The 22,265-nt window shown below is 36.5% G+C and overlaps 1 protein-coding gene across 7 annotated transcripts; it reads left to right on the top strand.

The window, feature by feature from the left end:
- The first annotated feature begins 351 nt into the window (after positions 1-351).
- Positions 352-20,789, top strand: PLEKHF2 (pleckstrin homology and FYVE domain containing 2). Of its 7 annotated transcripts, XM_074316343.2 has the most exons (5): positions 352-635; positions 2,609-2,818; positions 3,519-3,655; positions 11,479-11,544; positions 18,177-20,789. In XM_074316343.2, exon 5 carries the CDS (start codon positions 18,191-18,193, stop codon positions 18,938-18,940), a length of 750 nt encoding a protein of 249 aa, XP_074172444.1. In that variant the 5' UTR covers positions 352-635; positions 2,609-2,818; positions 3,519-3,655; positions 11,479-11,544; positions 18,177-18,190; the 3' UTR covers positions 18,941-20,789. The 7 variants fall into 7 exon arrangements, with proteins under 7 accessions (XP_074172444.1, XP_074172447.1, XP_074172443.1 ...); XM_074316342.2 differs by lacking the exon at positions 11,479-11,544 and having other exon boundaries at positions 353-635; XM_074316346.2 differs by lacking the exons at positions 2,609-2,818; positions 3,519-3,655.
- Positions 20,790-22,265: the final 1,476 nt, after the last annotated feature.

The raw sequence follows: 22,265 nt of genomic DNA, 5'->3' as shown, positions 1-22,265 counted from the left end.
CCCTGCTGCAGAAAGTTCTTGGGTTCTCTGCGCAGGGCTGTTTGATGGTGGGAGAGGGGGGCCCAGCCTTCCTTCCATTGTTCCAGTCCCCCTAAGAACGTCGTAGTGAGAACAAACCTTTTCAAAAGCTTGCGCCAGCCCAGAACGCCAGGTAAGACGTGCCAGGCTCACCCAAACCCATCCTGGGCCGCGCTCCCCACAGTGGGAAGAGGAACCAATTCGAGGCCGGGTTGCCTCGGTGGGTGTGGCATCCGCTCGGCCCCGCCCCCTAGAGCGCGTCGTACAGGGCCGCAAGGGCGGGGCGAGGGAACTGACAGGAAAGGGCGGGGAGCAACCAGTGTGGGTGTGCTCGTGCCCGCGCACTCGCGCCTGGAGTGTGGGCGGCGGCGCGCTTCTGCGCGCGCAGGGGAGAGGCCAGTCTAGGCTGCGGTGGTGGGGTTCGACTGGAGGGGCGGGGGTGCCACCTGCGAGCGGCAGCGCCGGCTGCCCGCCCGCCACGCCCGGATCGCGCCAGCTGCCCGGGGCTACTGGCCGCACACACCCTGGGAGGCCGGGGCAGGGGAGTGGGCAGAGTCCGCGCTCGGCCCCCGGGACGAGGAGAAGTCGGATTTTCGCCGCCGCCCGCGCCCGGCCGGGTAAGAGAAGCCCGAGTTAGTTGTCCGCCGGCCCCTGGCGGGCCGGGAGAAGAGAAGCGAAACTTTTCGGCGCTTCTCCGCGTGGTCTCCAGGCCGTCCGCAGCGCGGGGAGGTGTCGTCGTCGCGGGCGGCGGCGGCGGACGCCATGTTGGGGTCTGTGAGAAACGGGGCGCTCCCAGGCCTCTCCCCTCGTGCTGGGGCCAGCCGGCGGTCTGTCAGAGTGGGTCGCGCTCCCGGCAGGATGCGGCCGCCGCCAGGCTCGAGGGCCGCCGGAAGGGTCAGCGCCAATTTGTGGCTGGTTCGCGGGGCGGTGGCCGGGCGGACACGCCAAGGGAGCCCCGAGGTCGGGTTAGAATGTGCGCGGCTTGAGGGACCCTGGTCCCAGTTGTGGCCAGGACTTTTTAGGGCCCCAACATCTTTCTCTCCAAAAGTTTTCGGAGTCTGGGCGTTAGGGACGTTGTAACTTAAACAGCATATTTTTATGTGACCTGGGGCAAAAAATGGAATCGCAGAATTTGCTCTGATAGAAGCGATGGCTCTTACACAATATTTATTTGGCGTCTTTTAAAGTTTTGTGGTCTTTTACCAAATATGTTTTTCCTTTTAAAAATTTTATTGAAGGTCGACCGCTTGCTGCTCGTGTTGCTTGAATAACATGTGTGCTCTTGGTACATGATAGCAACTTGTGTGTACTCTGGAAGTAATAGTGTTAAGGTTGTGGATAAGTCCTTTCTGTAATTCATGGACTCACAAAGTATGTAAATTGATAAATGCCTTCTTGTACGTGACTGAAGAGGCTCATTAAAGAAAGATTTAGACAGGAACGTAGACTGAGAGACTTGAAGGCATGTGTTGTTCTGTTGAGAACAAGGTGAAGTGATCTTGACCCCCCCCCACCCCACTTTGGTTCCTTAAAGATGCATGCCTACCATGTTTTGAGCGTTTACTTTATTCTGTATTCTGGTAGTTTATGGGGTCCTCAGATTAATTCAGTATTAACGAAGGCTTCTATTTTTAATCTCTTCTGGTCCTGACAGCACTGGAGGTGGTGAATGGTATTAAGTTACTTTAAGTTACTTATTTGTAAAGCACATGTAATCGCCTCAAAAAATAAAACTTGTACTGACCAAGGCATTAAAAAAGATTCAGCTTGACTTACCCCAATAAATGAATGCGAATTGCAATTTTTTTTTAAATAAAAGTATCTTAGCGTTAGAATTCTTTTAAATTAACTGACAGGACTCAACCACAAATAAGATAAATCCGAAAACGTGTCGAAGAATTTCTTAATCTATAGGTAAAAATATTTGATTGCTAATTTTCTTTTTTAAATTCCCTTTTGTTTTGCTTCACTGTCAAGTAAATGCCATTATACATATTTGTTTTTCTGGATGAAGAATTATCTATAAATGAGGTGACTTAACTAACTTCACAAATCTAGCAGCCAAACTGGTATTTAACTTAGGTCTTAGGACTCTGAAGCCTTCTCATTTTTCATAACTTTGTAGGGCGCATAACGCATTCCTGACTACCATGTTTCCTGTGTCTTCACTGCTCTTTCTTATTTTAATTTAGTTGCTCGGTATAAATACTTATTTCCTAGAGAGCTGATTAACAAGGGTTCTTGTACTGAAATTTTTCCTCTTAAAAATAATATTCATTTAAGCCTTTGAAGCCTTTTCTGCCCTTTTCTCCTTAACCCCACACACCTATTATCCCAAAGAATAATTCACTTATCCCATGGCATCCTCATAAATATTACATTGACCTGTCATGGCACCTCCTTTACATCATGCTTTGTGGGTCTGATTTGATTCTTTATCCCCAGTGTGGTGAGAGCATAGCAGATGTCCAGGAAATGTATGAATGGATGAGTACACATGTTCCTAGTAAATATATTTTACGAATTTCATATTAAATTGCAATTTCCGTGAGCATAGTACTTAAATGTTCTTTTTTTTTTTTTTTTTGAGAATTTACCTTGATAACTCAAATTTGGCCTGGGAATACAGAACTTGAATGTTTATGAAATTTCCAAGTAGAGGATGGACTGAAGTATAATCAACAAAGAAGAAGCCATGGTTCAACAAAAAGATAATCATAATTTAATAATCATGATCTTAGAGTATGATTGAATTTATTTGTGCTGGATGGAAATAGAGTTAATGCCTAAACATTCTGAGGCAAGTTTATACATTTAAGCTCTTTGATAGAGCAAATCTCAGTTGTTTTGTCAGAATTGTCTTAAAACTTTATTTTAGAATGCCTTGCTGAATAGAAAGCATATAAAAATTTCTTTTCTATGGATAAATTTGTCTCTGAGAACGAACTTTCTACACCAGCTGCATGCTTAATAGCAATGTGCATGTTGGCTTAAGGGAATAAAATGTACTTCATAGATACACTTTCAGAGTGCTATTTTATAAGTTGCAAAACCTCTATAGTGAAGGTGTTTCTGTAATTCTTTAATGAAATTACTAGGTTGGTGCAAAGTAATTGTGGTTTAAAAGGTTAAAAATAGGGCTGCCGGTTGGCTGAGTTGGTTAGCATGTTGCTACTAACACCAAGGTTGGTGGTTCGATCCCTGCACGGGCCACTTTGAACTGCGCCAAAGGGGAAAGGTTAAAAATAATTGCAAAAACCGCAATTACTTTTGCACCAACCTAATACTATAGCATTTGGGGTTAATTCTATGCCCCCACCCCTGGTATCTTTCTCTTCAATGAATCCATAACCACAAACTGGTGTGCTCAATTTGGGAGGTCCTGGGAAGAGAATAGAAGACGTGCAGGTAGTTGCTGTGAGTGCTGGAGAAAGCAAGTTGCGTGTAGGGTGGATTTGAACCAAAACACAAACCTGAATCCTGGCTCTCTTCCCTTTTAGCTTGTGACTATTGAACAAATCCCTTCACTTCTCTAAGCTTCACTGGACTCATTTGTGAAATGGACACAAATATTTGCCTCACAGTGTGGTGAGGATTTACTAAGGTGTTGATGGAAGTTCCTGGTGTATGATATGCAGTAAGTTACATTAATGAATTAATAGAGTGGTCTTGATCTTTGCTGTTTATAACTGATCAATTCTCAACTTGTAAATATCACCATTTACTTTTCTACTTCTGTTCCTGCCTAGCACCCTGAAAATCACAACGGGTGACTGTTAAGTACTTGTTTTCCAGTTACCTGTGTCTGTGTGCTTAGTTGCTTTCTAATCCTTTTCTCCCAAAGTTAACTTCTTTTTCTATAGCTTTTCCACTTTAATTCAGGTTGCTACCCCCAATCTTGAAACGCTTGACTTTCAGTAGATGATCTTCCTTCTAAAATAATTTCATGATGTGAATTTTCTGTTTTCTTCTTTGCATCAACTTTTTCTTTCAATTTTCATAAGGGGAACTATGCTTAATTCTTTATATTTGTTTCATTTAAACAATAGTTGGGGAAAAATCAAAATGATTTTTGTATTTGTTCATATTTTGATTAATTGTACCTATAACTTTGTATTTGCTTATTACACATATTTTTCTACACATTCTTCTTTGCATTTTGTTACTTATTTAAAAAGCTTTTTTGTCTATGCGAGACTATGTGAGCATTATAAAATTAGGCAGTATCAAAATACTTCACCCTAGTACATAGATATAACCAGTACTAAATTTTTGGTGTGTATCTTTGCAGTCTGAAAAAAGTGTTTATACTGTTTAGAAACCTTTATTTAATATATTGCCTCATTTAACAGTTTTTGGAATTGCCATTTGTATCTTACCCCTTTTTCTTTTGGGCTATTCCCCCCTTTTTAATTGATTTACCGGAACTCTTTATATATTAAAAATATCGACCCTTTGTCATATGTTGCAAATATTTTTCTTTAATGCTTTCCTTCCCCCTTGATGTTGAAGTTTAAAATTTTTATGTGGTAAAATGTTTTCTCTTACGATATTTGATATTTTCATGTTATATTTAGCCTTTCCTCTTCATGGCTAGAAATTTAGGTTCTGTTTTTCACTCTTAGAATTAATGCCAGAGGGAAAACTTTTTATATACAGCTCTCCACCCAATAGTTTATTTCTCAGGAGAAATTTCTGTGGTTAAAAATTGCATGGTCAAAGGACAGTGCTTTCTGAAATATTTTATTATACATTACTATTATTTTTCGTTTTTTTTTTTTTCATGTATTTCACTGTTTATTTGACCTTTTGGCATAGTAAGGTTATTTAGTCTCTGAGACTTGTGAAACAATGTTGAAAAAGTGCTTTGTGCTCGCTTATCTCCCCTTCTCTCTTCTCTTGCTTCTCCTCCTACTTTCTAAACTAGATGTTCCTCAAACTTTAGTCCTCTGCCCTCTCTCTTTTTCACAGCATCAGTAGGAATCTCCACTTGGATGACCACTAAATCTTTTTCTGTCCTGGAGTTCCCTGTTCATCCTGGCGTTTCTATTTGTCTGACAAATGCCTGCCTTGTAGATGCCCTGCAGGTACTACAAGAGAAATATGTTCCAAACTGATTTCTTCTGCCTCCTGAAACAAAACTAGCATCTGACCGATGACTTATACTTAAACCTTTGAAGTCATCTTATACTCACTTTTTATCCACATATTCAGTTGGTTCCTAAATCTTATCTGTTGTACCTCAGTGACCTCTTAACTTCTATCTTCCTCTTTTTATTTCTGTTGTCATTTATTGTGGCTCAGGCTTTCGTTACCTTTCACATAGAGATTGTTGTGATACCTTTCTGATTATTATTTTTTCCTTCAATTTTACTTCTTCTGTAGTCTCTCTAGTGTACTGCTTCTTTGTACTAATTAATATTTTCCTATTTAAAAATCTTTGTTTTCCCGTTGCCTATACAATAAAATCTAAACTCTTCAATCTGATGCTTGCTTTCCTTTGCTGTTTGGCCGTTCCCCATCTTACCAAATTTCTGTTCTACTGCTATACTTATTCCTGGTTCTGCCTCTTCCAGCTTGGATTCAACTCTTTCTTCTCTGGGGAATGTGTTTATATATCATCATCCACTCTCCCTTTTCCTTTCCCCCAAACAGTCTGACCTACTGCTTTTGCTATAAGGCCCAGCTTGAACTTCTAGTCGTTTAACAGTTGTTCCTAGATCTAGTTCTGCCTGGTCAAAATTACCTCCCAACTAAAACTTTTGGCCCTAGGCTGCATCACTTTTTTTACTTTTTTAAATTAAAAAATATACATTCTCGGTTTGTTTTTCCTCTGCTCTCTTAAACTTTGAGTCCACACATTTGAGTTAATCATATTCCTCGGTCCATGACACTACATGGGAACCAAACCCTTTTCTTGTTTTGTTTTTTCCTTATCAGTCACTTCTGTAATACTCTTTCCAACAGAAACACACTTTAATGTATAATACATGAATTATATGGGGGGGAGGTGCCAAAAAAAAGTATACACATGACTTGAGTTCATCTTTTGTTACCAGTATGTGTTGATTATTACAATTTTAATACGGTTTTTTCCTTTCTTAAAATGTGTATACATTTTTTTTGGTACCCTCTGTATGTACTTGTATGTATAAACTTGGGAATATAGCCGTCTTTCTCCTTCACAAAGATGGTTAGTTTTGAGTGCTTCTATCTTTTAATCCTACTTTGTAAAAGAGTAAATGGCCAATAAATGTTTACTACTTTAAAGTCATTGAAAATTATTACTGATTTTACTAACTTCCATATTGCTTAAATTGAAACCTGGGGATTTAATTTCAGTTTTACTCTTCCACATCTAGTTATGGAAATTCTGAATCTGACCTATTCTTTCTTTTCCTGTTGCAAACTAAAGACTCTAATCTAAACTCCCTCCCACCTTTTCAATAATTTTTCAACTGTATTCTGCTTTCAGTCTCTCCCTTCTCAGTTTATCTTTCATTGTTTCTGCAGTTATCTTAGAAATATTCAGATCAAATCAGGCCACTCCTTCCAAAGCTTCAGAAAGAACTCTCAGGAACCAACAAGATCTCATCTTACTTTTTTCTCCCCTGGTTTTCTACTAAATAATTCCCTATAGCCTCAACTGCAGCTACACGTCACGTTTTTCTTAACACATTTTTACTTGCAGAGCTTTGTGCCTTTACTTAACAATTTTTGCCTTTGAAGTTTCACTTATTGTTAACAACGTTTTTCAAGTATTCAAATGCTACATTCTCTTAGCTGTCCCTTCACCTTTTCCTTTTTTAGCTTCCTTACCACTTTGTTAATACTTTTATAATAGTACTTATCTCATTGTGCTTTGTATTAAAATCTTGTGATACGTGTCTTAATTCCCAGTGTCTGGTTCATTCGTTTTTCTCTCTAACACAAAACATAAAGCCTTGAATGTAGTGAGCAGATTGTAACTGCTTTGAAAAATACTAAAGAAAATTTGTTAGGGATGTGATGGGATAACCAGTTCTACAGTAGTATTTCATTTAAGCTTTGCCAGCTTTATTTTTCAGGTATTACACAATGGTTTCTTATAGCTGTCAGCACTATATGGCCCCTGTACAAATACTTTTTGAAATGATGCAATTTTTATCTGAATTTTGTTGATAATGAAAATATGCACACATCATCGTTTTTTATTTGCTAACTTAACAGCCGCGCTTTTTGGCTAGAGAAGAAGAAATCATTTTTATATATTATCATGAGATTGAGCCTTTCTTAAAAACAAGATGTGCCATGCTAAATACTTAGGATTTATAATTAGATACTATAGTTAAATGGGCCAGACCTTTGCAAATTTAAAATCTGTGTGTCTAATGAAGCAGTTGATGTGTGTGTGGGGGGTGTGGTTCCTGTTTTCTGTGAAGATTAGTATAGACATCAAAAATAAAGTGTTTGAGTTTTGTCCAACTCCAGCAGTGGAGAAGCTGCTGCCACTTTTAACTGCTGGTCTTTCAGCTCAGTGCACATTGATGGCATGTATATGCAAGCATTTTTGTAGGTGCTGTTGGGAATACAAAGTTGTAGGAAATAATACTGTTTTCAGGAACCTTTAGATCTGTTGGCAATAAGCAGGTACACAAATCTTTATAAAGCATAATAGAATGTAAATGCCATGAAGTTGTGTGAGGATTTAAAGATAAAACAATATCTGGCTATGAGGCTACTGAACTGACTGCATTTTGGAGGACTGGTAGGATTTCAAAATAGCAAAGGAGGGAGGACATACTAAGCTCAGAGAGGTAAGGTGGGAAGCCTAGAGCATATTCTGGGGAATAGCTAGTAATCTGGTTTGACTATAACAAAGAGAAAGTATAGAAAGAGGTAAAACTGGAAAGAGACTGGGCCAGGCTAGGGCTGGACTATGTAGGGTATTGAATACCAGGTTAAGAATTTGGGATTTAATTTGGCCAGGGAAGCTTTGGTTTTCCAATAGAGAGTTACATGATCATAGTTGTAGTTAAAGACTATTAGTCTTGGGCCAACCCGGTGGTCCAAGTGGTTGTAGCGCCATGCTCCTAATGCCGAGGACGCTGGTTCGATTCCCACATGGGCCAGTGAACTGCGCCTTCTACTGCTAAGAGTGTGAACAACAGCTCACCGTGGGCTGCCATGAGCGGCCCACTGACTGCCTCAGCTGGGAGAATGCAAGGCTCATAATACCAGCATGGGCCAGGGAGCTGTTTCCTACACAACTAGACTGAGAAACAACGGCTTGAACCAGAGTGGGGTGGGGGGGAAGAGGTAGAAGAATGGGGGAAGAAAAAAATATTAATCTTGCATTGTGTGGTACTAGAGAGGACTTGTTTAAAACTTGAGGTTCATATTCTTCCCTTCTCTAAAGAAAGACCTTTTGTAACTCCCAATGTGGCTCTTCTGGTTTTCCAAATTAATTTTCTTAAATCCTCAACTATGGCTTAGTTGTTCTTAAATACTCAGTAAGAAATGTTCTAAAATACTTTAGTAAGAAGAACTGGTGAGTTTCTCTATCAAGCCTAACCTATTTGAAACTGCCTGTACTGACACCCTAAGTTAATCACAGCTTTACTCTCATTTCCTTCAGTATTTGAAGAATCATTTTGAGCATATTTTGTACTTATTACCATATGTTTATTTTTTTTCTCATTTTATCAATGGTTTTCCCAAAATACATAATAAAGTCCACGAGTGAACTGGTTCTAGAATATTTATTTCTGAGGTAGCAAAATATAATGGAAAGAGCATACATGCATTTTTACAAAAACTAGCTGTGAGACCATGGGAAAATTGCTGAACTAGCCCATGACTCAATTTACTTTTTTGTAAAATGGATCACTTAACAAATTTGAAATTATTTAACAAAATAGTAAAATATGGACGTGCTTAGCACATGTGTAGGTGTTGAGTAAATGTTAGTTTTTCCTTTCTTGTCTAAGACTAGAGTAATGCATGTTAATCTAGTTTTCAGTAATAGGCACATTTGTTTTTTTGGAGAGATTTTTTAAAAATTACTATGTATTCTCTCTAAATGTGATTCAAAATTTGAAGTTTCAGTTCTTCTCAGTCCAGCTTTACATGAATTTAAAATTAAAATATAAAAGCTTTTTTTCCCCCCTAAGAAATGAACTTGGTAACAGCGTTCCTTTATCACTGTTAATTTCTACAATGCATGTTGTATGGTTGATTTGCTACAGTGGCCAAAATCCTAGTGGAAAGGGGAGGAAATAATTTTGTCTCATCAATGGAATAAGTAAAATTTACTAAAATTCCAAATTTAATTTGCTGAACTTTCAAGTATTTTTTCTTTATTATCCTACTATGTTATTGAAAGTCTTGCCTAGAATTCCCTGATTATTATCGTGCTTACTAAACTATAGAATTTTTGAAATTAAGAACTGTCTTGTCCTGAGCACTCAGAATGATTGTTCATTTGACTTAGATGCATTAGGAGAGGGTGTCATTTGCTCTAATACTTACATAATTATTGTGTTTCCCCAAAAATAAGACCTAGCGGAACCATCAGCTCTAATGCGTCTTTTGGAGCAAAAATTAATATAAGACCTGGTCTTATTTTAATATAATGTAAGACTGGATATAATATAATATAATATAATACCGGGTCTTATATTAATTTTTGCTCTAAAAGACGCATTAGAGCTGATGGTCGGGCTAGGTCTTATTTTTGGGGAAACACAGTACCCAGGAAGGGTGTACCTCTGATAGTCTTTTACTGTTTGGTTTTACCTCTTCTTTCCCCACTTTTAAAGTACCCAGGAAGGGTGTACTTCTGATTGTTACTGTTTGTTTTTACCTCTTTCTCCACTTTGTTGCTCCCTTTCCTTTTACATTTTCTAAGAAGTCTCAATTCATCAGTAATACGGATTTTAAAATCTTGATTCCTATTAAGACAGTAAAAAGTTGATTAAAAATTAATTGTAGGCAAGTAAGGCTTGCTGCTGCTGCTTCTCCTCCTCCTCCCCCTCCTCTTCTCCCTTTTTTCCTCTCCTCCTGTCATTTGTGTGAAATCTATTCAGTGCCTGAGCTGAGATTAGAATCCAGCTCTTGTGGTTCATAGTTCATTAGTTTTTCCAGTATAATGCACAGTTGAATACTAAAGCTCACTGATACCAGATGTCATGGGTACATGTAAGAAATTAATTGATTTTTTGTTTTAAATTCACCTTCAAGGATGAGATAAGGAGTATTGATTTTCAGGAAGAAGAACTGGGCCATAGTATTTTGTGACAGTTGGGCTCTCTTCTCAATTGTAAAAAGTATTCTTTCTCTTTTTAAAAAGAATTTTCACCTCTTCTAGCATTACATTTTTAACAGGTGGTAGACACTCCACTGAATAATATACTACTTTAGAAACAAGATGTTACTAAAAGACTAGGGTGGAACATGGACAATTCAAATGCAGTTCTTGTCTACAGTTGTGAAGGAAATAACTTGAAACTTTAGATTGTTTAATTTTTTAAAAATTGATGTATAAAGCTGGCTTTATGAAAGTTAAGAGATTTGGGGGGTGGGGTGGGGGGTGCTTTTGCTGTGTTTGTTACATCTTTAACTATGAATTAAGACTTCCAGACACTATTTGCTGGAAAAGAAAACAAAGGAAGTCAATTGGAAAACTTAGAATTTATAGAGTCCTGTGAAGAAGAAAAAAACAAACCAGAAATGTCAATAGTTTTCTTATTAATAGTAACAAGTTAATTAAAAAATATAATGTGGAAAGAGATTAGATTCAAAATAGCAACAAAAAGTATAAAATATCTGGGAACCTACTTACAAAATGTAACACTCTTGTGAGAAGAAACCTACAAATTTAACTGGGCCATAAAAGAAGATTTGAAACCTTGAGAAGAGACACTGTCAACCTGACTAGGAACACTCAAAACTATAAAGGTGTTAATTTATTCCAAATTGATTTATGGGTGTAATGTAAGTTCCATCAAAAGTTCAGTGGATTTTGCTTATTCTTTCCTTTATTCATTGTAATTGAAAAATGGTTCTAAACCTTAGCTGCACATTAGAATTACCTGGAGAGTTTTAAAATATTCCAGTGCCCAGACCATATACCACATACCCCAGACCAATAAAATCAGAATATCTGGTGGAGGACTCTAGGTATCAGCTTAAACCTTTATATTTATTATCAGAGTCCATTGGTTTCAATATTGGTTTTTGAATTTCTGTTTTAAGCAGTTTTAATTATTTGTAGTAATTGGTGTGTTATAACTTTTATTATTTTTTAGAGATCTTCAAAACAAAAAGGAAATTTGTTATTTTTTAAAAAATAGAATAAAACTCATTCTAACTTGCAATTACCATGGGTTAATTGGACATGTATAAATCTAAGATATATTGTGGGATCTTAGTGATCTTGCTTTTCCTATATCTTGAAGCATTTTGCTCTTTCATTCTTAGGAATTATTTAACCAAAAAGAAAGTGCAAGAGTAATGTAATTGCCTGGATGGTGATGCGATAATGAAGTAAGTCATCGCTCTTGCATCATTTTTCAGTTATATTATTGCATTGTCCAAAGCATTTCATCATCTTCAAGAAGTTAAAAAAGCAATTTGGAGATATCCTTCTTAGTCTTTTTGTTTCAGGCTTTCATTTAATATATTTGAGAATTTAGATTTCTTCATTTTCAATTTTCCATCTTTAATGGGAAAGAAAAAATTGGCAAAGGTAGACATTTCAAAACAGACAAGTCAGAAGATGAGTGCAAAGAAACAGCAGTACTTAAACTAATGGTGGTGAATCATTATAAGTGAAATCTCATAGACTGAGTCTTCAGATGATGATTTTCTAGGTGAGTTTTCTCAAACTCAGAATTAATAAGTAAACAATATTCCTAAAGACAGAAATGGAAATAAGTTGACCCTTGAACAACATGGGTTTAAACTGCTGTGTCCACTTATACATAGATTTATTTTTTTTCAATAAATAACCTGTACTGTTTTCAGTGTGAGGTTGGGAGTCTTCAAATGCATTGATCTATGACATTTTATATAAGGGACTTGAGCATCCACGGATTTTGGGATCTGTGGGGGTCCTGAAACCAGTCCCCCTTGGATACTGAGCAACAACTTAAGCTTTTGGGGAGTCAAAAGTTATATGCTGATTTTTGACTGTGCAGGGGATTGGTGCTCCAACCTCTGCGTTGTTCAAGGTTAATTGTATTACTGGTTCATGCATGATAGCTTATGAGCAGTTAGTTGCGTTCAAAGGGTGCTGCTATTTTGGATATATGTACCTTCAATACAAGAGAAATATGAAATTATATGTTTAAAGTTTTATATTTAGATTGCTCTTAAAGATATATTTTTTGCTATCCCTTTATTATTTCTGTAAATTAGTCATAAAATGGCTTATAATATTAAAAATAGATAAAAAGGGTAATTTGGACCCAGATAGTAAATTGGGATGGCTATTTTTTTCTGGTATAATGAAGACGAACACTTCCCTGTGTTCCCAGTGTTCAGCTAAGGTTGAGAACCATTGTTCTTAGTAGACTTCTTCCTGAGAAAAGAGATTAGGTAAAAACAGTTTTGAAAGGTTAAGTAATGGAGGACAGTCTAGACTAGTTCTACCAGGTGCATGGTACTGACACAAGAATTACAAAACAGATTAATGTATTAGACTAGACAGCCCAGAAGCAGATGTTAGAATATATACAATTTATTATGCTAAATAATTAGGTTCGATTATTAATACTTTTAATAAGAGCTACCCTTGTTCACTACTTGCTGAACATTTTATATGCATTATCTCATTTAATCCTTTATGTGCATTATCTCATTAATCCTTTCCCTGGCATAACTGCTATTATTATTTCCATTTACAAGTGCGAAAACTTGAGGTCATATATAGTGCTTAATGAATCTGGACCAGTTAATTAGTTCTTTTGTAATGCAAATATTTGAAAAGAAAAAAGGAATTTTTACCTATGCCAGAGTAAGTTTCAGATGGATAGAAGAATTAAATGTGAAATTCATATCATAAGACATAGATAATAAATAGGTGTATCTGAGATCTGGATAAGGGAAGCTTAAGAGTAATGGAAGAACATCACAGAAGAAAAGATCTATAAGTTTAACTACTTAAGAAGTAAAACTGCCTCTGTCAAACACCATAAACAAAATTATAGGTTAATATAGGAGGAAAAGCAAAGAAATAAATGGTTAATAGCCTTTATATGTAAAGCAGTCGTACAGATTAATAACCCTTAAATAATAATCTTAGAAATATAAGTGGCTATTAAACACATTAGAAAGTGGTTGACCTTACTAATAGCTATGAAATAAAAAATTCAATTAAATTGAAAGTACTATTCTTTACTGTCTTAGGACCTTTGTCCATAGTGTTAGTTACCTTTGTATGACTGGCTGACTCCTCATACTTTAAGACCCAGTATAGACTGTGTTTCCTCGAAAATGAGACCTAGCTGGACCATCAGCTCTAATGCGTCTTTTGGAGCAAAAATTAATATAAGGACCGGTCTTATATAAGAACCGGTCTCATAGGTCTTATAGTAAAATAAGACCGGGTCTTGTATTCTTGCTCCAAAAAACGCATTAGGGATGATTGTCCGGCTAGGTCTTATTGTCGGGGAAACACAGTAGAACCACCTCAGTGGGGCCTTTTTGAACTATAGCAGGTGCATTTCGTTACAATGTTGATGAGATTAATGTCCTAGGAATTAAATTCTTGTTTATGATAAAATTGGTTTCACTTAAAGTCACAGAAGTGTACTCAGTAAATTAACCTTTTCCCTGTATCTTGGCACCCTGCTGATTTCCTCTTTGCACTTAACCTTTCAGAATCACCTATTTGTTTACTTTCTTATTGTCTTTCTCCTCCTGTAAGCTCTGAGAGGAAAAGAATAATATCTGGCATGTAGAAAGTGTTCAATATATAATTGTTGAATAAATAAATAGAATGAATAAAAGAGAAGTGAATTATATGAATAAAATGAGATACCATTTAAAAAATCCCGTTTGTCTAAATTTTTAAAGAAAAATACTCCCTGAAATGATGGGATAGGTACAGTGATTGTGCTGCTTGGTAAATGGGTGTTACCTTTCAGAATGGAAATTTTGTAAAAGATAGCAAAAGCCTTAAGCATTCATGCCTTTTGACCCAGTAATTTTACTTCTTGGAATCTGTCCTAAAGAAGTTATCGCTGGCAGAGGGTGGGAAACTTTCTTCCTAGCTCTTCCTATATTCACTAGTATTCCTTCCTCAGAAAAGTAGACAGCTCCTATTGGGCCACTTTTATAGTTGTCTTCTGTTTCCTCTTTATTGTGGCTCACTGAGTAAGATATGCAAATCTTTGGCTAGGTCTGGTAATCTTGTATTCTAGCACTCTCACAAAAGTCTTTGACATTCTTAACTGCTTGGGGCATCTCAGTGTGCTGGGGGTAAATTTTGATTTGGGCTTTGGGAGAAGGCCCAGAGACCCTACTTAAAGGGTAGAGCCCTAATCCAGTTTACCAGTTTATTGCCTGGGGTTATCAAGCAATAATCCAACTAAAAGTGGTGCATTAATTTCCCTTTTGATAACCTCCACCCATTCACCCCTTCCCTCACTGTACCCCCACCCCCAACCTTACATTCTTGCCAGTATAAGATATATTTCTTATGTGGGTCAATGTCAGAGTTTGAAAGCTATTGTAGCCAAATAACAGTTAATAATGCCCCAGATTTCTCTTACGTTGAATCATTCTTAAATGGGGGAAGGATTTATGAACAGATTCAGGCTTAATAATATATTGCAAAATTTGAACAATGAAACATTATCGGGAGACTGGCTAAATCATGAAAACCTGTCATTTCAGGTTGTTTACTTAAGATTGTATCCTCTTATCTTCAGTATTTTTAGGGTTTGCAGTGAAGGTTCAGAGGTTAGCAATAGGTTTCTTAGTTCTTGTGGAATTAATGGAGCCTTAGGGAATAATTAGCATACTGTAATAAACTAGTAACAGCATAAAGGAATCAGATTTTAGCCCTAGTTCTTTTTGGGCAAGTTACTTAACTTCCTTTGTCTCTGTTTACATATCTATAACATGGAGCTAATAGTATATAATTATAAGGCTACCCTGACTAGGAAATAGACGGTAATGCATGCAAAGAGCTCAGCTCCTAACTTGGGCTCCCAGTGAATAGAGTTAATTCCAGGCTGTTTTGCCTTAGTTCCTCCTTCAGCTCACATTTCAATTAATATTATTAGATACATCTTGGGGAGGTAATAAAAACTTCTTTAGTTACTTCACAGGAGTTTGAGACAGTTAAAATCAGAATATAATACATGTGAAAAGCACTGCACAAATTTGTGGTGGTATTAATTCCAGTAGTAGCAATAATAAGGAAACCTATTTACATTGCATATGAGCTGATTAATAATTGTCCAAATGAGTAGAATCAGCAGTTGATTCAGATGGGAATAGATACTTTCAGTTCTATAAAAGTACCAACCAACCTCTTTTCTGCCTTTGGACCTTTGCAGTTATTTCTTTTGCCTGGAATATTCTCACTCTCCCCACCCCTCATGTCTGCATGTCTAGTTCTTTCTTATCAGCTAAAATAGTACCATTTAAGAAAGGCCTTCCCTAACCATCCAATCTGAGTAGTTTTCAGTTCATTTTTTTAAAAATCACTTTAAAAAATCATAACATTAATTACTACTTGGTTCTTGATTTTGTTTTCTGTTTGCCCCTCCCCCAACTAGGATGGAAGCCTTGAAGAGCGGGGACCTTGCCTGTGTCATTCATTTTTCTTCCTGCACTTAAATTAGTGCCTAACAGAATTAACACTTGTTGAATGTTTGAATATAAAGTATGAAAAATTACCCATAATTGTACTTCCCAGAGATAAATAACCATTATTGGTTTTATGGTGCATAGTTTTCTAATTTTATTTTCTGTACGTGTGCTTACATATTTACAAGTGTCTATGATTATGCATTTATACCATATTTCATTGAGTCTAAAGATGAACATTGTTTTACTATATTTTATGTCTGAAATTGTGATTCATATAATAAAGGGTATGCCATGATTTAACGGGCAGCATTTTTCTTTTTTGGTGGCACATAAAATGAGGATGTTTCTTAAAATGTGAAGCATCTTAGATTTGATGAAATATGGTATATATTTAAAACAAAAATGACATAATGATGTTCAGTTTTTTCCACACCTAAATGTTTTGAGTATTTCCCCATATTGCTATATTTAGAACTCATTCTTAACAGATATCCAGCACCTTATTCAGGGTGTATCATAAATTGTTCAACCAATTCCTGTTGATGGACATTTGGACCTTTCCGATATTTTTTTCCTGTTATAAACAGTGCTGTGTTGAATATCCATGCACATATTTTTATGTACTTGAGTGAAATTTCTTTTGGTTAAATATGGATCAGTGGGTACACATATTTTCTATAGTTATGAGGGTGCCTGTTTCCCTATACCCTCAGTATGGTATCTTTGGAAATTTAAATTTTTTTGTTAATCTGATAAATGAAAAAATATCCTAATGTTTTAATATAATTTCTTTAATTATGAATGATGTTGCACCTCTTTTCGTGTTTATTAGCTGTTTTTATTTCCTCTTCTATGATGCACTTGTGCATAGGATAGTAGACTTTTATTTAATTGGCTGGCAGATTTGCCTTAAATAGAAAGAGAAGGCATCGTAGTTTGGAGCCATGCATTATCATATTAATTCTTAGGAACAACTTTCAGGGCAAAACCCACTGTTGTGGAGGGCAAGAGGACTTATAAGATTGGGGTGAGACAGAATTCAGAAATAATTAGAATTGTTTCCTTTATAATGGAGACCAAGAAGGGTTACAGTATCAACAGTTTGTGAGCCGAACACTGGAATTTAGACTATGCTGTTAGTCTTTAAACTTTAAATGCTCCTCTTCTCTTTAATATGACTTGGTTGTAGTATAGTAGTACTAGGTTAGTAGGTCTGAAATAGGGCACGACTCTGGGACTTGAGTGAAGTCAGTAATGGATCTAGAGATTAAATCTACGATTGTTTAAGATTAGATTAATATGGGTTGGTTTTTTTTGCACATTGCCAAAATGTTCTTGTCAACATTTTTGAGCACCTTTGCTATGCCAGAGTTTCAAAGATAGATATTGGATGGTCTCTGCCTTTTAGGTTCCACTGTAGCCTGTGGAGGAAACAGATTTCAGTCCTTTGGGAGGACTGAAGCTAGAAGGTACATAGAATATGAAGGACACAGAGAAAGGTGTTTAGTCTAATAGGGTTTAAGGAAGGGCTCTTGGAGTAGATATGGTAAGCTAACCTGAATATTGAAAGATGAGTAAGAGTTAGCTGGGGGGTAGTAAGTAGTAAAGGATACAACAGCATGGAAGAAGACATGCATGGATGAAATGGACTACAAGTCGTGGGATATTCTTAGAACATAAAGTCTGAGGTGAAGAGTGACTATGATGAGTCTGGGGAGATAAACAAGAAGCAGATAATGAAAGGCCTTAAATGCCATGCTAAAGATTCTGCATTTTATAGGTTAACGGGAGTCATATTGAGTAATGGCATTGTCAAGTTTGCATTTAAGAGATCATTGCCTGAAGACTGATTGAGGGGCAAGACCAAAGACAAGGAGACTTGTTGGGAAAGAGTTCTGGTAATCCATGTAAGAGAATTAAGGCCTTAGCTCAATATAATAGTTTATTAGAAAAATTATAGTCATTTCTCTTAGTCTGTATAATATTTGACCCTCTTGTTCAGAACCCCTCTGAGATTAACTTTTATGGAACTGGGTTTATTATTTTGCAGAAATGACTTATAGTCATTGTTCAATTGTTTGTTCCTTTATGTCTGTAAGAATTTTATACTTTTATAAATACCTACCTAACTGGTATGGTGCTATGTGGAGATGGTTAATAAATGTTTCTGATGATTATAAAAATTGGGAAATGTTAACCCTTTTGGTATGCCTAGTGGTTATCTTAGAGGGAAACAATTTTGGAGAATTTTGCCTTTTGGGTGAAAGTAACGATTTGTTAGATAAAATTTAGGTTACATAATTTCTTAATTTACAACTTGTGTTCTAATTTTCTATTTCTTTTTTTTTTTAAAGGCTATTAGCAAAACATGGTGGATCGCTTGGCAAATAGTGAAGCAAATACCAGACGTATAAATATAGTAGAAAACTGTTTTGGAGCAGCTGGTCAACCCTTAACTATACCTGGACGGGTTCTTATTGGAGAAGGAGTATTGACTAAGTTGTGCAGAAAAAAGCCCAAAGCAAGGCAGTTTTTCTTATTTAATGATATTCTTGTATATGGAAATATTGTCATCCAGAAGAAAAAATATAACAAACAACATATTATTCCCTTGGAAAATGTCACTATTGATTCCATCAAAGATGAGGGAGACTTGAGGAATGGATGGCTTATCAAGACACCAACTAAATCGTTTGCTGTTTATGCTGCCACTGCCACTGAGAAATCAGAATGGATGAATCACATTAATAAATGTGTTACTGATTTGCTCTCCAAAAGTGGGAAGACACCCAGTAATGACCATGCTGCTGTCTGGGTTCCTGATTCTGAGGCAACTGTATGTATGCGTTGTCAGAAAGCAAAATTCACACCTGTTAATCGTCGTCACCATTGCCGCAAATGTGGTTTTGTTGTCTGTGGGCCCTGCTCTGAAAAGAGATTTCTTCTTCCCAGTCAGTCTTCTAAGCCTGTGCGGATTTGTGACTTCTGCTATGACCTTCTTTCTACTGGGGACATGGCCACATGCCAGCCTACTAGGTCGGACTCTTACAGTCAATCATTGAAGTCTCCTTTAAATGATGTATCTGATGATGATGACGATGATGATAGCAGTGACTAAGGACATATTTTGAAATATTTAAAATATTTCAAAATTTAAAAAAATTTTGTGACTATCTGAGAAATGAGCTTTGGGGGGAATGTAGAATTAATTCTGAGTTCTCTTTCAGTTTTACTCTAGCCATGAATTTGCCTGAGAAACTTTTAACCTTCGTGCCTCAATATATTCTATAGAAAATAGGTCCTATTATCATCCCTCGCAACCCCACTGCTGCCACCACTCCCTCTCTCCCCCAGAACTCTCCACTCTTCTACGGGGATAGCCTATTACAAGTATAACAGATAAATTTTTGGTTTCTTGTTTAATTCTAGATTATTTTCTTGGAAGGTTGGGAAAAGATGTTTATTTAACAGATCATGTATCATCTTGTTTATTATATGTTCTGTTATGTAGAAAAACTAAAAGCAAAGAATGATGGAAAAAGGAGTATAATGTGGTTAGTTAATATTATTAGCTTTTTTTCTAACCATTCTGTCTGATGGTTAAGACACCAATAATACAAATACATGATTTGGAAATACTTTTTGGCTTTTTCATATGCCAAGTGGTGCCTTATTGTAGTGCTGTTACATAAAATAAGTCCCTACCTTCTCACTTTATAGTATGTTTTAAAAATACACTGGTGCTCTTTGAGCTGATAAAATGAGTGTTTATGATTGGGTATAGTTAGAAAATATTAGTCATCTGATAACTACAAATAACTAAATTTAGAGGTTCTTCAATCTAGATGAATAAATATTTTTCCATAAAATAGTTGTGATTATATTTTTACATTTTATAGTTACCAAATTATAATTGTCAAATATAAATTTCAAATTAATAGGTTATTCTTAAGAGTTTGGTTTGAAATTTATCAAATATAGAATTGCATTGCATTAGTTTCTATTTTTAGTAAGACATTTGTAGGTATAAATTCATCTGCTGTAATATTATTTCCAGAATGTAAAAATCTTATAAAATTGTTGAAATTAATCTGTTATAAAAATCCTGTGGTGTAGAGCACAAATCTACTTAAGCTGAGATTTGGAAGAAATAATATGTAAGAATGGTCAAGACAGACCAATTAAGTTTGATTAGACTTCATATCTATGGGAGTATTGTCTATTTCGGTGTGAAACTCTTGGATTTACAAATATAGTGTTATATTTTATAAAGTTTTGTAAAGTCCCAAACAATATTTCTATTTTTGTAAAACAATTGTTTATCTAATTCATTTTGCAACGTGTGGAAATAGAGTAGCAATTGATCTTTCTAAATTGTGAACTTTACTGAGTCAGTCTAGATTGCTTTTGAGAAGTGGTAATTTTTCACTCTGTTTTTGAGGCAGCCATTAGGTTGATATTATTTATCATATAAAACTTGATGCATTTTGCACTACTTTCTCCATTTGTATGCTGCAAATAACGAGTCTTTCAGATACAAAAAATCAGTCTATAAAGATTGTTTTAAATTCTAAATTCTTTTGTTTTTAAACCTTTAAATCTGGATATATTGTATATGTTATGAGAAGTTTGATTCAGTAACTTGTGTTGGAGGATTCTTTGGTTTGGTTAAGGCACTGGCTTGACTGTTAAATTGTGAAAGCATCTGAGACATGTAGGAGATGTGAAAGAAAAGCACAACAGGTTTTTTTTGTTTGTTTTACTATCAGGACTTTTGTGTCCAAGCAATATATCATATAATGAACATATCTGAAAAGGACCATGAAACCTGAGAAGTGCTAATGGAGACTTGCTGGTACATAGAAACTAAGCAAATTCAGGAACCAAGGGGGAATGTTCTGCGATAACATTTGCATTGTCAACCTGTATTGACTTTTTTTTAACAATAAAAAATACTTTACTACTTACCTTCTGTTTTATGCGTATTGTAACTTGAAGATTTTTTTCCCTCTTGCTAAGGTAATGGAGAGGTTATGCATTTTTCCCTTCATTCAACAGCTGTGAGTACCTTCTGTGTGCCACGCATTGTTCTAGGCCCTCAGGGTAGAGCAGCGAACAAGAATTCCTTTTTCATGGAGTTTACATGCAAATAGAATCCAAGATGTGTTTTCTTCCATAATTTTTAAAGCTTTTGTAAATCTTAATTATATATAAAGCTGAAATGATTTTGGTGCTGATTTTTCATGCCGTTTCTCTTGAATGAAATTTACATGGACTGTACTGGATTCCTAGTGCATTAACCAAATTGGTAACTATTGGCATAAAGATTCTGTAGATGCCAAGGAAAAGTATGAAGGTGAATACACCTTATTACAGGAAGGAATTCATGCCTTTGGGTCAAGTGCATACAATGGCCATAATTAATGTAATTTGTTTATATATCTTTATCATTTTTATGCTGAAATTCTTAGGTATTATTATATACCTTATAATTCTTGAAAGGTCCCAGTACTTAAGCTAGCTGCAGTTTCCTTTCTCTCAGATATGGTAATTTTGTTCTCAAATACATGTTGTAGCTTTAAACAATATATTAGCAGCTATCTACGTGTTCACATGTGTTAGATTGCTATACATTTTACAAGATAAATAAAATTTAGTAGTGAAGTCTAGGATGAAAATACATGAAATTTTTTTCAGTTTATTGAGAGTAATTTTAAAGTTTCTTTAAAAGCTAAATCATTTTAGGGCCGGCCCGGTGGCTCAGGCGGTTAGAGCTCCATGTTCCTAACTCCGAAGGCTGCCGGTTGGATTCCCACATGGGCCAGTGGGCTCTCAACCACAAGGTTGCCAGTTCAATTCCTCGACTCCTGCAAGGGATGGTGGGCTCTGCCCCCTGCAACTAAGATTGAACATGGCACCTTGAGCTGAGCTGCCTCCGGGATGGCTCAGTTGGTTAGAGCACGGGCTCTCAACCACAAGGTTGCCAGTTCGATTCCTCGAGTCCCGTAAGGGATGGTGGGCAGCGCCCCCTGCAACTGAAATTGAACACGGCACCTTGAGCTGAGCTGCCGTGGTTGGAGCATGTCCTCTCAACCACAAGGTTGCCGGTTTGACTCCCGCAAGGGATGGTGGGCTGTGCCCCCATCTAGCAACGGCATCTGGACCTGGAGCTGAGCTGCACCCTCCACAACTAAGACTGAAAGGACAACAACTTGAAGCTGAATGGCACCCTCCACAACTAAGATTGAAAGGAAAACAACTTAACTTGGAAAAAAGTCCTGGAATTACACACTGTTCCCCAATAAAATCTTAAAAAAAAAAAAAAAGCTAAATCATTTTAGATTCATTCAACATTTATTGAGTATCTTATGTCAGGCTTTAGTGTTGGCGTTGGGTGTTTTAAACTTTTTAAAGGTACATTTCTACTGCAGTTATTATCAATA

Source organism: Rhinolophus sinicus, chromosome 6 (genome assembly GCF_057876585.1).
Source record: "Rhinolophus sinicus isolate RSI-liver-muscle chromosome 6, RSI-T2T, whole genome shotgun sequence".
Classification (NCBI taxonomy): domain Eukaryota; kingdom Metazoa; phylum Chordata; class Mammalia; order Chiroptera; family Rhinolophidae; genus Rhinolophus; species Rhinolophus sinicus.
The sequence above is the reverse complement of the archived record's forward strand: the minus strand, read 5'-3'. Positions and strand labels throughout refer to the sequence as shown.